The 14,326-nt window shown below is 34.2% G+C and overlaps 1 protein-coding gene across 2 annotated transcripts in view; it reads left to right on the top strand.

Annotated features, from left to right (window-relative positions):
• The window catches only part of LOC117316234 (speckle-type POZ protein-like), an 18,901-nt gene extending 4,740 nt beyond the window's left edge, over positions 1-14,161 (top strand). Inside the window, exons 2-10 of one of the 2 annotated variants that reach the window (XM_033870774.1) lie at positions 5,430-5,666; positions 6,004-6,125; positions 7,160-7,311; positions 7,620-7,747; positions 8,110-8,287; positions 9,035-9,090; positions 9,236-9,358; positions 9,623-9,765; positions 10,452-14,161. In XM_033870774.1, coding sequence (XP_033726665.1) covers positions 5,589-5,666; positions 6,004-6,125; positions 7,160-7,311; positions 7,620-7,747; positions 8,110-8,287; positions 9,035-9,090; positions 9,236-9,358; positions 9,623-9,765; positions 10,452-10,596 — 1,125 coding nt within the window. In that variant the 5' untranslated portion in view covers positions 5,430-5,588 and the 3' untranslated portion in view covers positions 10,597-14,161. The remainder of the gene's footprint in view (positions 1-5,429; positions 5,667-6,003; positions 6,126-7,159; positions 7,312-7,619; positions 7,748-8,109; positions 8,288-9,034; positions 9,091-9,235; positions 9,359-9,622; positions 9,766-10,451) is intronic. The other variant, XM_033870782.1, reaches the window with a different exon arrangement.
• Positions 14,162-14,326: the final 165 nt, after the last annotated feature.

Genomic DNA, 14,326 nt, shown 5'->3' on the forward strand with positions numbered 1-14,326 from the left:
AATGTGTCGACTGTTGGATATGTAACTCTGATAAATACTAGCAGCAATATATACTGCTCGGCTAGAGAAAGATCTTCTCCTTAGCTCGATCGGTTGAGCGCAAGACTAGTAAGCCAGAGGTCCCGGGTTTGATCCATAGCGGAGGCAGTGATACAAATTTAATTAATCATGCGCTCTGTTACATTGGCGCCCATGTAGGGACTCTGGAATGATACTCATCACTGCTTGCGAAAGCATCGCTGTTACCCCTGGAAAACTTGAGGACGAGTTCTTTCCTGGAGGGGGAGTATGCAACTGATAAATACTAGCCACAATATACCACTCGGCTAGAGAAATCTTCTCTTTAGCTCGATCGGTTGAGCGTAAGACTAGTAAGCCAGAGGTCCTGGGTTCGATCCCTAGCGGAGGCAGTCATTTAAATTTAATTAACCTCTAGATCTATATACACATGTATATATATAAGGTCCATCTGGACATGAGGTAATAAGATGGCATAAATGCATATACATATATATACTGTAGTATTTCTTCTACTTTGCGTGCATGTAAAAAACTGACAAAATTTTCACTGTATGGAAAATCAATAGGTGTAAGTTTATGTTGTGATTGCTTTCAGATACAAAAATCATAAGATAATAGTGCAAAGTGCTGTCATAATTAAAGCATTTTCAAGCGAATCCGTAAAAAGCTGTGATCATATGATTCAATCTGTGTTTGCTCTTGCTTATAAAAATTATTTAAAATTATGGTAAGTCTACTGTAAATTTCACAATATATAAGACTAAAATTATATTTAGGATTTTGTAAGAGGTAGTCCTTGGAATTTATTAGCTGATAGCAAGGCAGGAGGCCAGGTTAACTGTACATATTACTTCAGCCCTAAGTTATGGCCACATTCTTCAATTTTATTGTATCTGTAATAAAAACATTGTGTAATTAATTATCAGGTTGGTATGTTCTGCATTGCTTACAAATGTACTTAAGTTGAAACATTACATTTAGGTTTGTCACTGTGTGGCAATGCAATGCATTAGTATATTATGTATTTTTTAGCGGAATTAACCAACTAAAATAACGTGATTTCAATTTCCAATAAAATCCTATATAAGATGATAATATATATATGACATTGATTATTTATTTGTAATAATTAACTTTCCTGTCTGAAAATCTGATATTATCAAGCTTTCAATTGATGATCTGTGTGAAAATTGATAGGCTTTATAATTAGAAATAATCTTCATAGACTTACTGCATTTTTGTTTATGATCACCTAGTCTGAAGAGCTGGTGAGCTTATGGCATATAGCCCAGCATCCATCTTCTATTGTCAGCTTTTCCTTAAAATATGTACTAGTCCTGAACGATTGAGTGGACTTTGACCAAATTTTATCTGAACTATCCTTGAGTGAAGGGAACTAGTTTTGTCTAAATGGTTAGTTTGGCCCTACAGGGCCTGAAGGGCTAGGTCTAATAGGTGAAAGATAGCAAATTTAACATAAAATCTTTCTCCTTTTTGTAAGAATGAAAGGATTTTGTCCATATTTAGTCTGAGGCATCTTTTGGTAAAAGGGAACCAATTTTGTATAAAAACAGTGGGACTGGCCCCTCACAGGGGCCTGAGGGGTAATGTCCAACAGGGGAAATATAGGAAGTTTTTTGTTCTGTAAAGGAAGTTTTTGTACATATTTAGTCTGATGCATCCTATGTTGAAGTGGAACAAATTTTGTATAAAAGATTGGTCTGTCCACACAGGAGCCTTAGATGTGGTTTCCAAGAAGGGAAAATCATGTATAGCAACTTTTTTTAAATCCTTCTTCTGTATAAATGAAAGGATGTGGTTCATATTTGGTCTGAAGCATCCTTCTGTGTGTAGGGGAACCCATTTTGTGTAAATTGTTGATCTGGCACCCCAGGGGCCTTAATTGAGGCCTAATAGAGACCAACCAACCAATTGTTTTCCCATTGACCTTAGTGTTAACGTTTTGGATTATTTCATTCAAATTCTTGAATTGAATATGACGATTATGGTTTATAACAAAAGTTAAGGGTCTGATATAACACCTAATAAAAAAAAAAAGTTGGGTCCTTCAGCTCAAATTTTCTCCAGGGTAGCCATTTTGAAAATAGGTGAATTTCGCAGTAAAAATTCTCAAAAATCTTAAATGTTTACCTGTTTACTATTATTACGTGAACTTTTGGGAAAAAAAACAATCGGACTTAAGAAATTTATATCAACATTTCTTATTGATAGTTACCTATCAGGCTACATATCTATTTTCTCACTTCATAACATACTGGCCAATCAGTGGCTGCCAGACATTTTATCCTTGGCTCAACGTTCTATACACAGGGGCTGTTTCAAAAATATATTTTTTCAATTGGTTGGTTGTTCCCTATAGCATCTTTCACATTTTTCAAATATAACTTTTCTGGAACAGGATAGAACCATAGGCTATGCTATCAAAATATGCAGTGCCTGACTGCAAGTCTTAGGCTGGTAGGTTGATTCTTCTATTGGTACCGGATATGAAATTCTTAAGAGAAAACCACATTAAAATTGAGTTAATTTTGAAATGTAAATTTTAATATCTTGATAAGCTTTGAATTTAAAGGGATGGCTTTTGGTTAATAGCCAAGTATAGAAATCGTGCTACTCAGAAATATAAACAAATAAGATATAGAATAAAGATCAGGTGGAGATAACTCAATGTTATCTCCCCCACCCCCTAATTTCTGGTCTTTTTGTAAAAAATGAAGAAAAAAAGGCCGAACGAGAAAAAAAATTAGGGAGTAGAGCCATTATTTAGATAAAAGAGTCGAAACACAGACACAGAACACGGAACCGGGCAAGTGACAACAAAAAATAACCAGATATATCACCAAACACTGAACTGGGGTAGTGACAACAGAACAACCAAACACATCACCGAATACCGAATCGGGGTAGTGACAACAGAACAACCAGACACACACCCACACCTTGAACCGGGGTAGTGCCAGCAGTACAACCAGCATACCACCGTACCCCGAGCCACGATATATACCGCTACCATTGAAATATAGAATGTATGTCCGTATCTGTCCGGTCTATGGTCCTCCTTGTAACACTACATGTGTCATATTTTCATCATCAATCCCCCCTGAATCTCAATTTCTCTCTAAATTCTGCTACAATGCCTCCAAGATGAGAATCCCGTCCGAAAATGTGCTAGTCGGTCCCATCATCTGGTTTCCAGGGACGCTAGATGGCACAAAATGTCATATGCGGTAGCTATATGTAGAGACCAACCAACCAATTGTTTTCCCATTGACCTTAGTGTTAACGTTTTGGATTATTTCATTCAAATTCTTGAATTGAATATGACGATTATGGTTTATAACAAAAGTTAAGGGTCTGATATAACACCTAATAAAAAAAAAAAGTTGGGTCCTTCAGCTCAAATTTTCTCCAGGGTAGCCATTTTGAAAATAGGTGAATTTCGCAGTAAAAATTCTCAAAAATCTTAAATGTTTACCTGTTTACTATTATTACGTGAACTTTTGGGAAAAAAAACAATCGGACTTAAGAAATTTATATCAACATTTCTTATTGATAGTTACCTATCAGGCTACATATCTATTTTCTCACTTCATAACATACTGGCCAATCAGTGGCTGCCAGACATTTTATCCTTGGCTCAACGTTCTATACACAGGGGCTGTTTCAAAAATATATTTTTTCAATTGGTTGGTTGTTCCCTATAGCATCTTTCACATTTTTCAAATATAACTTTTCTGGAACAGGATAGAACCATAGGCTATGCTATCAAAATATGCAGTGCCTGACTGCAAGTCTTAGGCTGGTAGGTTGATTCTTCTATTGGTACCGGATATGAAATTCTTAAGAGAAAACCACATTAAAATTGAGTTAATTTTGAAATGTAAATTTTAATATCTTGATAAGCTTTGAATTTAAAGGGATGGCTTTTGGTTAATAGCCAAGTATAGAAATCGTGCTACTCAGAAATATAAACAAATAAGATATAGAATAAAGATCAGGTGGAGATAACTCAATGTTATCTCCCCCACCCCCTAATTTCTGGTCTTTTTGTAAAAAATGAAGAAAAAAAGGCCGAACGAGAAAAAAAATTAGGGAGTAGAGCCATTATTTAGATAAAAGAGTCGAAACACAGACACAGAACACGGAACCGGGCAAGTGACAACAAAAAATAACCAGATATATCACCAAACACTGAACTGGGGTAGTGACAACAGAACAACCAAACACATCACCGAATACCGAATCGGGGTAGTGACAACAGAACAACCAGACACACACCCACACCTTGAACCGGGGTAGTGCCAGCAGTACAACCAGCATACCACCGTACCCCGAGCCACGATATATACCGCTACCATTGAAATATAGAATGTATGTCCGTATCTGTCCGGTCTATGGTCCTCCTTGTAACACTACATGTGTCATATTTTCATCATCAATCCCCCCTGAATCTCAATTTCTCTCTAAATTCTGCTACAATGCCTCCAAGATGAGAATCCCGTCCGAAAATGTGCTAGTCGGTCCCATCATCTGGTTTCCAGGGACGCTAGATGGCACAAAATGTCATATGCGGTAGCTATATGTAGAGACCAACCAACCAATTGTTTTCCCATTGACCTTAGTGTTAACGTTTTGGATTATTTCATTCAAATTCTTGAATTGAATATGACGATTATGGTTTATAACAAAAGTTAAGGGTCTGATATAACACCTAATAAAAAAAAAAAGTTGGGTCCTTCAGCTCAAATTTTCTCCAGGGTAGCCATTTTGAAAATAGGTGAATTTCGCAGTAAAAATTCTCAAAAATCTTAAATGTTTACCTGTTTACTATTATTACGTGAACTTTTGGGAAAAAAAACAATCGGACTTAAGAAATTTATATCAACATTTCTTATTGATAGTTACCTATCAGGCTACATATCTATTTTCTCACTTCATAACATACTGGCCAATCAGTGGCTGCCAGACATTTTATCCTTGGCTCAACGTTCTATACACAGGGGCTGTTTCAAAAATATATTTTTTCAATTGGTTGGTTGTTCCCTAATAAGGGAGATATATAGCAAATTGTTTAAAATCCTTTTCCTTCAGAAGTTTTGTAGGACTGAAGCATCCTTGGATGAATAAAGTGAACTAATTTTGTTTAAGCAGTATAGGTCTGGTACCCCAGGAGCCTTAGGGGTAGGGCCCAATAGGAGAAATAAACAAACTCTTTAAAAGTATTTCTTCTGTGCAAAAGTAGTGTTTCCCAATATTCACTGCAGTATCTGATGAGGAATACAGTCCCACTGGGCCTTTTGTTTTTAATTAACCAGTCATGAATGGACATCGATGAACATCATTTGAATATCTAAGATTTATGTTTATATGCCTGTTTTATGTTACAGGGGTATCATCTATGGTGTCAGCCCAGCCCCGTGGATGTAGCTGCCACATTTGTTGGGTGTCTATCTGCAGTTGTATCTGTAGCCAGGTTTTAGTGGTGGTTCCAACACACGTTCAAACTGGATCGTGAGGCCACCTCCGCGCCCGACCATTCTGGGAGAATGGCGGTGACGCGTGTCCCGACTCCACCACCACCAGAAATGTCCTGTCCTGTGGCAGAAAACTGGTGCTACACACAAGTATGTAACATGTTTAGAATTTTTCAAAATTTGTTGAATTTCTTTGTGTTTACTCTTTACAAAAAAAATATATCAAAGCAATCACATATTTTACTGCATGTTTTGCTGCCAAAAAAAAAATATATATATATTTCAATAATGTGCAATTAAAAATCATGATTTTGATTTTGTCAATGGTAAATAGTGATATTAGTTATGGAATAAGATTTCTTGCAGTGATGATATAAGTTTTATGAAGTTGATAAATTCTGATTTTACACTAACACCCATAAAGATAATCAACACATCACTTTGATCTGATCATGCATGTATTAACATTTTTATTGCAATGTTACAGGTAAAGGTGGTGAAGTTCTCCTATATCTGGACGATTAACAATTTTAGTTTCTGTCGGGAAGAAATGGGAGAGGTACTAAAAAGTTCAACATTCTCAGCTGGGGCCAATGATAAGCTAAAATGGTAAGTGAAAAGGGGAGATAATGAAGATTAAAGGTTCCTCATTCTCGAAATTCCAAGGGTTGCATTCACTTACAGACAAAATAATTATTTGTGATCACAACCCTTGGATTTCAAAGTTGAAGATTCCTATCAAAGTCTGTTTAAGGGCTCTTAAACAATTAATCTAAAAATACATTCCCTAAAACCTTATCATTAAGAATAGGCTTACAGGCCAGAGTCTTTTGTAAAATGACTTACTTTTAGAGCAAAGAAAGTAAAAGGGATTCCACTTATTTTCTAGCCCATTCAAATTACATGTATACAGATAGACCCATTTAATCTGGAGAGAATAGTACAAACTCTGTACAGTTACAGTAAAACTTACATATTTTTTTTTGCATGTGTAATTTAACAGTTGTATGCATCAATTGCTGATCTGAATCGTCCTGACTCCAAACAGTATTTCTCGTCCTGTGAAGGTCATAAGGATAAGCCAAATGATTATACAGAAGAATGCAAAGCAGTTACAAAAATCAATAATTGAATAATTAGCCATATAATTGTATTACAATCCCTGTCATCTGCTGAGCTTTGCAAAATGATATGTTTAAAATGTTTTCTCTTCCCGAATATTTTGGATATCTAGAGCTCAACCAAGGTTACATAAAATTAGTATAAATTTATATCAAAAGCAAGATCTGCTAATAAAGTCTGTCATTTCTTGTTTGATTATAATGTTAACTAATTGTTACTTGGTTGGAAGATTTCCAAAGTAACTTTGTGTGAAATCTGGTATGTAAGTCAACCTTAATTATAACATTTTTCTCCAAAGACTTTCTTGAAGCAAATTTGATCACATCAGGTATAGAATACCATTCTTTTTAACCAAAGCAGACTAAACGCATTTTAATAGGTTGCACTGACATGATATTTTTTCATAAGACATTGAGAAAGACAAGTCCTAATTTTTCAGGAACTTTTAATTAACTTTTACAAAGTTGATGACCTTTTTCAAAAGCAGTTTTTCTCCAATTCGTTGTTTCCTTGTATTACAGGTGTCTGCGAGTGAATCCTAAAGGCCTGGATGAGGAAAGCAAGGACTATCTATCTCTTTATTTATTATTAGTATCATGTAATAAAAGTGAAGTACGGGCAAAATTTAAGTTCTCCATACTGAATGCCAAACGTGAGGAAACTAAAGCAATGGGTTCGTATAGCTTTCTCTTCTAGATGATTTTGATATCAAACATAATTTAGCATTCTCAAAAATTACAAGTTTAATTATACTCAGATTGCCATGCAGTATAACACCATTACATTTGTTTGATATTTGTTGAGCAACATGATATTATAAGACAGTAACAGGATGACGTCACAAATTCTTCAAAGGATTATTTAACATAGTTTAAGTATTCTAAAGTGATCATGTTTGTACATACATAATTAGAAGTTGAGCTTACTGTATAGCTTACAGATTGTCATAATTTTAAAAATGACAAAATATTTCACTTGCAGAGAGTCAACGTGCATACCGGTTTGTTCAAGGAAAAGACTGGGGGTTTAAAAAATTCATTAGGCGAGATTTTTTAATGGATGAAGCAAATGGTTTACTGCCTGATGATAAGCTGACAATATTCTGTGAAGTAAGTACATCATTGCAGGTCCCCATGTTACTGTATACATGTATATGCTGTGTATTGCCAACTATACATATTTTCTTCTTGTTATAAATGGAAGTGCTTCATATGTCTCATAGTCTCTGGTAGATTTGGTAGAATAAGCTTTAATTTCTGTCTTCCTTCTTATTACAATAAAAAATTGAAGCATAAAGAACTAAAATTCAAATTTTCATTCTGTTCATCCAATTGTCGACTAATATGGCAAATTATTTCATATTTTGTCTGAAAACTTCGAGATTTCTAAAATGTCTTCAAAATATGTCCAGATCGTATAGAAATATATAAGTATTAAGTACCAAGTGACCAACAAACTGTTTCCATTTCAGGTGTCAGTGGTAGGAGACACAGTTAATGTGTCTGGCCAGTCCAATTGTACTCCTGTCAAAGTGCCAGAGTGTCGACTCAGTGATGACCTTGGCAATCTGTTTGAAAGGTCATCGTTTAGTGATGTAACATTGTGTGTAGGAGGACGAGAATTTCAAGCACACAAAGCATTATTAGCTGGTATGTAATTGGTTACACTATTAGGACGGGGAACTATATTCTAAAACTTATCCCAGATTTATTGTAGGATAGACATTTACATGGTCAGATGGGAGATCTGCCACTCTGTTTGCAGTCCTTGACACGAAACTTATCAAAAGGCAAAGCTATGGCTTTTTACTGCAGGCTATGGAAATCATTGTAGTCATAAAGATACATGTCTTGCAGGACTATAATAGATAATTTCAGGTTATTTATTCATTAATCACTTAACAGTGAAGAAAGGGGAGACTATAATTTTCCCCTCCATCCATCTTGTATTCACACGTAATACCAAAGTTTGTCAGCTCTCTAGTGGTTTCATTCTTCATTATTCAAACTTCAGACACTTGTAAAGAACCGGGCAGTAGGGGACATGTTGCTTTAGCAATGCTTAGTATGCTTGTTCTTTTTAAAAAAAAACCTGATTTATTGCACATCATTATACATATCACATCTATATATTTTAACTGGTAAGTCATATATTACCATGGCAGTAATTTGTTCAATCACTATGTTGAGGAAATTTAAAATGTTTCAATATTTAAAACTAATGTGAATATGGCATTTATATGCATGTGCCTTTTATGTTCACACTTTTAAACAATATTATGTGTCATGAATACATTCTTTGTCCTAATAAACCTAAAGAAATCTAATAATCTATCGTAATTTGTGATTTTGCATTATATGTCAAAATAGTTCAAATAATGTTTCTTCTCATTACAGCACGATCTCTTGTTTTCCATGCAATGTTTGAACATGAAATGGAGGAAAGGAAACAAGTAAGTTCCACTGATGTTTGTACCTGACAATACGTCATCTTGTAAGAGCAATAGCTGTCTTAAAATCCATTGAAATGCTGCTATGAGATTAAAATCTAGTTTGGTACCCAGTTAATCAAAAAGCATTTAAATTTTCTCTCTACAGAACAGAGTAGAAATAACAGATGTGGATCATGAGGTGATGAGGGAGATGCTACGGTTTGTGTACACAGGCAAGGCACCAAATCTAGACAAAATGGCAGATGATCTTCTTGCAGCTGCTGACAAAGTAAGAAATACACATGTATTACATGATGTTCAAGTATCAGGGTAAACTACTGACAATTCCAGATCTAGATTTCAGTTTCAAAAATTTCAATCAATATTTAGAAATGAAATCTTTGTCCATACATGTAATTAAGGTTCTGTCAACTAAATCCTAGCAATGTCGACTACGGTAATATTCACTGCTGAAATTTCATTAAGTACAAGCTTTGCATGTAAATTTATTTAACCCTTTCCTTTAATTTTGTGTATTCATTTTCATCTGCAGTACGCTCTGGACCGGTTAAAGGTTATGTGTGAAGAAGCTTTGTGTTCAAATCTAATTATTGACAATGTATGTGAAGTGTTAGTTCTGGCAGATCTACATAGTGCAGACCAACTAAAGACGCATGCAATCGACTTCATTAACAGGTAGGTATATAGCTGGTTGCTTGCCACAATCAAAGAATTATGCATAATTTTTGTGTAAATAAGTTGCTAAAGCGCAATTATCATGTTTCTTTTCTGGTGATTATTGTTTCATCATCAACAGTGCATTTCAAAATTTTGCATCAAGATTTGTAGATCAAAAAGACTGAATCCAACTTTAACCAACTTAGTTTAAAGGTCACTCGCATAGTGAAAATCTCAACACACCCAACATTTACAGAATGTTTTCAAGATTTTGTAGTCCAGTGACTCCCAAGTATTACTAGTAGGAATGCTGGGAAGACAGATTTTTAAGTTTTACACAATGACCCCATGTCTTGTTTTCTCACATGTTGGTGAGTTTGCTCAAAACTTTCCTCACTGACAAAGCAGAACCTTAATTAGACATAACTTCTGTTAACTGTTCAAACCAGTTATACCTCAGTTCTGGATATTGACTTTAGGTGGAAGCAAGGGGTACAAGTTAGTAGTTAGTACATGTATGTTGCTTGAACAGTTTCTACTTTGTATTCTATAACAGCCAAAACTTCATGTAAAAATAACTTGGTGGGGGGGGGGGGGGGGGGGGGGGGATACCCAGGAATTTGTTAAAAAAAATTACTTGGATGACTTGTACCATTCTAATTTTAGTTTTCATTGATAATAAGTGATAAATGTTATTTCAACAGTCATGCAACAGATGTGATGGAGACAGCAGGCTGGAAGACACTTATAGAGAGCCACCCTCACCTTATAGCTGATGCTTTCCGTGCTCTGGCAAGTCAACAAAGTCCACCCCTTGGACCTCCTCGCAAGCGAGTCAAGACTTCATAGTGATTCAGTAGGATATGAATGAAACTGACATTTGTTTGGGTTCTTGTCTCTACACAACAGATTAGGTAGGATGCAAATGAAAATGACATTTCCTAGAGAATTCTATCTCTACACTATGAAATGGGTATGACACAATTAGTGGTACTGACATTTGTAAGATTTGTTTAAATCCCTGACTTTAGTTGTATTTGGAACTGTTGCCCAGAACAGTCTGATAATACTGTTGTGTGCAGTTGTCTAGCATATGGACTGGTGCGTTTGGACATTAGAAATGTGCTAGTCTGATGCATTATTTAATAAAAATACAACAAAACAGCAAAGCTTTCACATATACCATGGAAAGTTGTTTGTGCTTTCATAAGTTATTTAAAAAAGAAAGATGAAGTTCACAACACATAACTCAGCAAATGCTATGTTGCTCCATGTCAATATGTTCGTGGATGCAAATTAATGTGCATGGACCAAGTGTGTAGATGAATCTGCCACTACATTTTACTCTTACTGGAAATAGTTGGAAGATCTTGTCCCGTATTGTGTTTTCCGAAAACTCAAGAATGATTACAAACATACTGGATTTCTCTTGTTTTCCGAAAACTCAAGAATGATTACAAACATACTGGATTTCTCTAAGTATATTTGAACCAGTTCAAGTCAAATAAAATAGAGGCTAAAATGAGCGATCATAGTTAGAAAAGCATTTTCTAGCTTTTCACAAAGGAATGTGTTTACCCTGACATGTTATATTGTCTTTTGGTGTACTTTGAAATTGCCACATTGACCTTTTTCCCCTCATTAAATCAATATTAGTTGTTTGAAAAGTATGATGCAGAAGTCAAATGAGAAAGCAGAAATAAAAACTATTAATTAAAAATTGCACTCCACTATCTTCAAATGGTGAAATCAGCTGGATTGGGGTCAAAAGAATTTTCCAGAAATCCAATAATTTTTTAACTAGGTTTATATCTGTATCTCTTCTGTCAAATCATGTACTCTTACTTGACAAATTTTTTTTGCTTGGTACATACCATTAATAAGGAAGCTTTTGCGTACAAAAATGGCAAAAAAAGGGGACTTTGTGTATTGAAAAGATCAATCGGCATCCCATGAAAATGATGGGGAAAATTTTGGTCTATATTAATTACATCATTTTGTTACAAAATTAGCTAATTGAATCAGCATTAACTCTGCCACAGAGTATTAGATTAAAGATATTTTTTGCGGACAATCGATTCCAGAATTGCCCAAATGGAGTGTGAAAAGTTTTGATATTGAATTTGATCTGAACTGTCTCAAATTTACTACCGACAGGCAATTGATATGTACATGCAATTCTAGCTAGTACAGTGTATTATTAAAGACAAAGAATAAGTGAATGACTTCAGAATGTTTAACACCATATGATTGTGGTATCATTTGATAGTTGTCAATATGGTACATAAATTGAACTGAAATATGTCCAAGATCGCATTTACCGTCATTTTTCCTTGTAACTTATTGAATGATGAATCGTACACAAGTGCTTGGCTCAAGCAGATCTTAGTGATGGGGCACAGAACTTTTGAATGTTTTTGGTGATTGTAGTTGATCTGAAACAAGATGTTTGTTGCAATGTTCAAAATAGTCATCATTTATTATTGTACAATATATAGATGAATTCTGTGACCTTTTACCGAGGTAAAAAGTTCGTATTTTATTCTTCAAAATTTTATCCAATGCAGATATAATTGTTTCATCAAATAGCTTTAGTTTATTTGTGTCTAGCTCACAGGTTATCATAAATAACACATCTTAGATAAGTTTTAATGTCGTGTTGAAAACATTTTGGAGTTTCTTGCCTAACAGTTTTAATCTTCACAAATACAATGTATTGCAAGTATCTATTATTATGTTAGATGAATAGTCTGAAGAAGAAAAATCATCAGGGAGTGATACGTTCGAGTGTCTCTTAATGATGCTGAAGCTAAACAAACGCTTATGGTATTCGTCTTTCTGACAGCATAGTCAACATGAACTATACAAAAAAAGCAGTCTATTCAAAGTATATTACTATATATATCGAAAATAATGCATGCACAGGGAAAACATTTTATGTGTTTGAAATTTTAGAGAGAAAAAATTAAACTCGGTACTAGTGCTTCAAATTGATAAATTTGATTCATATTTGCATGAACAATGCATGTGCTTTGCCTTGTCATGAAATATACACTTGGTCTTATTTTTGCTTAATTTTTATATGCTGTGTGTATGCTGAAAAGAATACTCTTAGTGGGAAAAGGCTATAGTATATGTTGATAAGAGTTATCTTTCTTGGGACTTTTGCATGTACTGGTAGTACTTTTAGTATATTGACAAATCAGGTTCATTTTTGTCTCGCTGTATTTAATTTTAAACAAAAAAGACCACTCACCAACACTTATTCACATACATACTCATTTTCTGGAAATAGAAAGTGTATTTATGTCTGTTATCATTACATTGTATTTTCAAATTGAAGTCATTTTCAGTGGTCCAAGACATCTAAAATTAAAATATCCTACATTTGTTTGAATCTTATCCCCAAGCGGTATGTAATAATATAAGCTATGGTAGTAGAATATGTGTACATTCAGCAAATTTATATATAGCCAATAATTGATATTATATTTTATTTAGATAAATTTTTAAGGCAAAGGAAACTTGAATGATTTAGCTGTGTATTGATATAGATTTGGCAGAATAGTGATAATGTATGTATGTATGAGTGTCCTGTATTGTATTTAAAGTTCTTTGCCAGTTGATTATAATTATTAATTGATCTTTTTTACCATTTGCTAATGATCAACTAATGGTACATGTGATTCCTTTTCTTGATCAATGTTGGTACCAATTTCTTAAAAGGTACAAAACTCCACAGTACACACGAAATGTACACAAATACAAAAAATGCATTTAATACGAGCAATAAATAATGGAAATAAAAATAACAGCATGCTGTATGAAAATTGGTACCGAAATATTTGGGGTTCTTCCCCAATTATTCATTATAGCAAGAGTATTTTGTCACTTTATATGAATTCATAAATGATTGTACAGCTCAAAGTCCTGAGAAACAGTATAATTTTGGGAGAATATATTGATGTCCGACTTTGCTACATTGTTCAGACTTGTGAGTTAGTTAAATGCCCAACACATTCTGCATCTGTATCAATCTGTCACAGTTTATCTGTATTCAAAAGTATTGAATATCAAACCAAAATCTTGAACAAAATAAACTTTCAGGTTCTTCAAATGATCTCCCTAAAGTCCTGATTTTCTGTTGAACATGTTATTAATTACAACAATAATCATTTGGTGCAAAGAATTCTTATTTTGGGATTTGTGACCATACATACATATATACAATGTATTTGATTTGTTTGGTGCAGAAGTGTTTTCTATTTAACTAATGGTACTTGTTGCATATATGAATGATGCAATTAATTTATTTCATGAAATATTGTGGTATTAGTTAAGTACTATTATCACTCATTCCTTGTCAAGTTTTTTTATCTGATCATTGTTGTGTAAATAAATCAGTGATATCAAAGCTGCTCGAATCTCATCTTTAAAGAATCCTGATTATCCTGGTATACTTCATTGAAGAATACTACCAATTAAAGAGAACTTTTGCACAATTAGCAAATTTCTGGCTGTACACTGCCACCTAAGTTCCTGTACACTTTGCAGAAAATATTTTGAAATTCAGTAAATA

This window comes from Pecten maximus, chromosome 2 (genome assembly GCF_902652985.1).
Source record: "Pecten maximus chromosome 2, xPecMax1.1, whole genome shotgun sequence".
Lineage (NCBI taxonomy): Eukaryota > Metazoa > Mollusca > Bivalvia > Pectinida > Pectinidae > Pecten > Pecten maximus.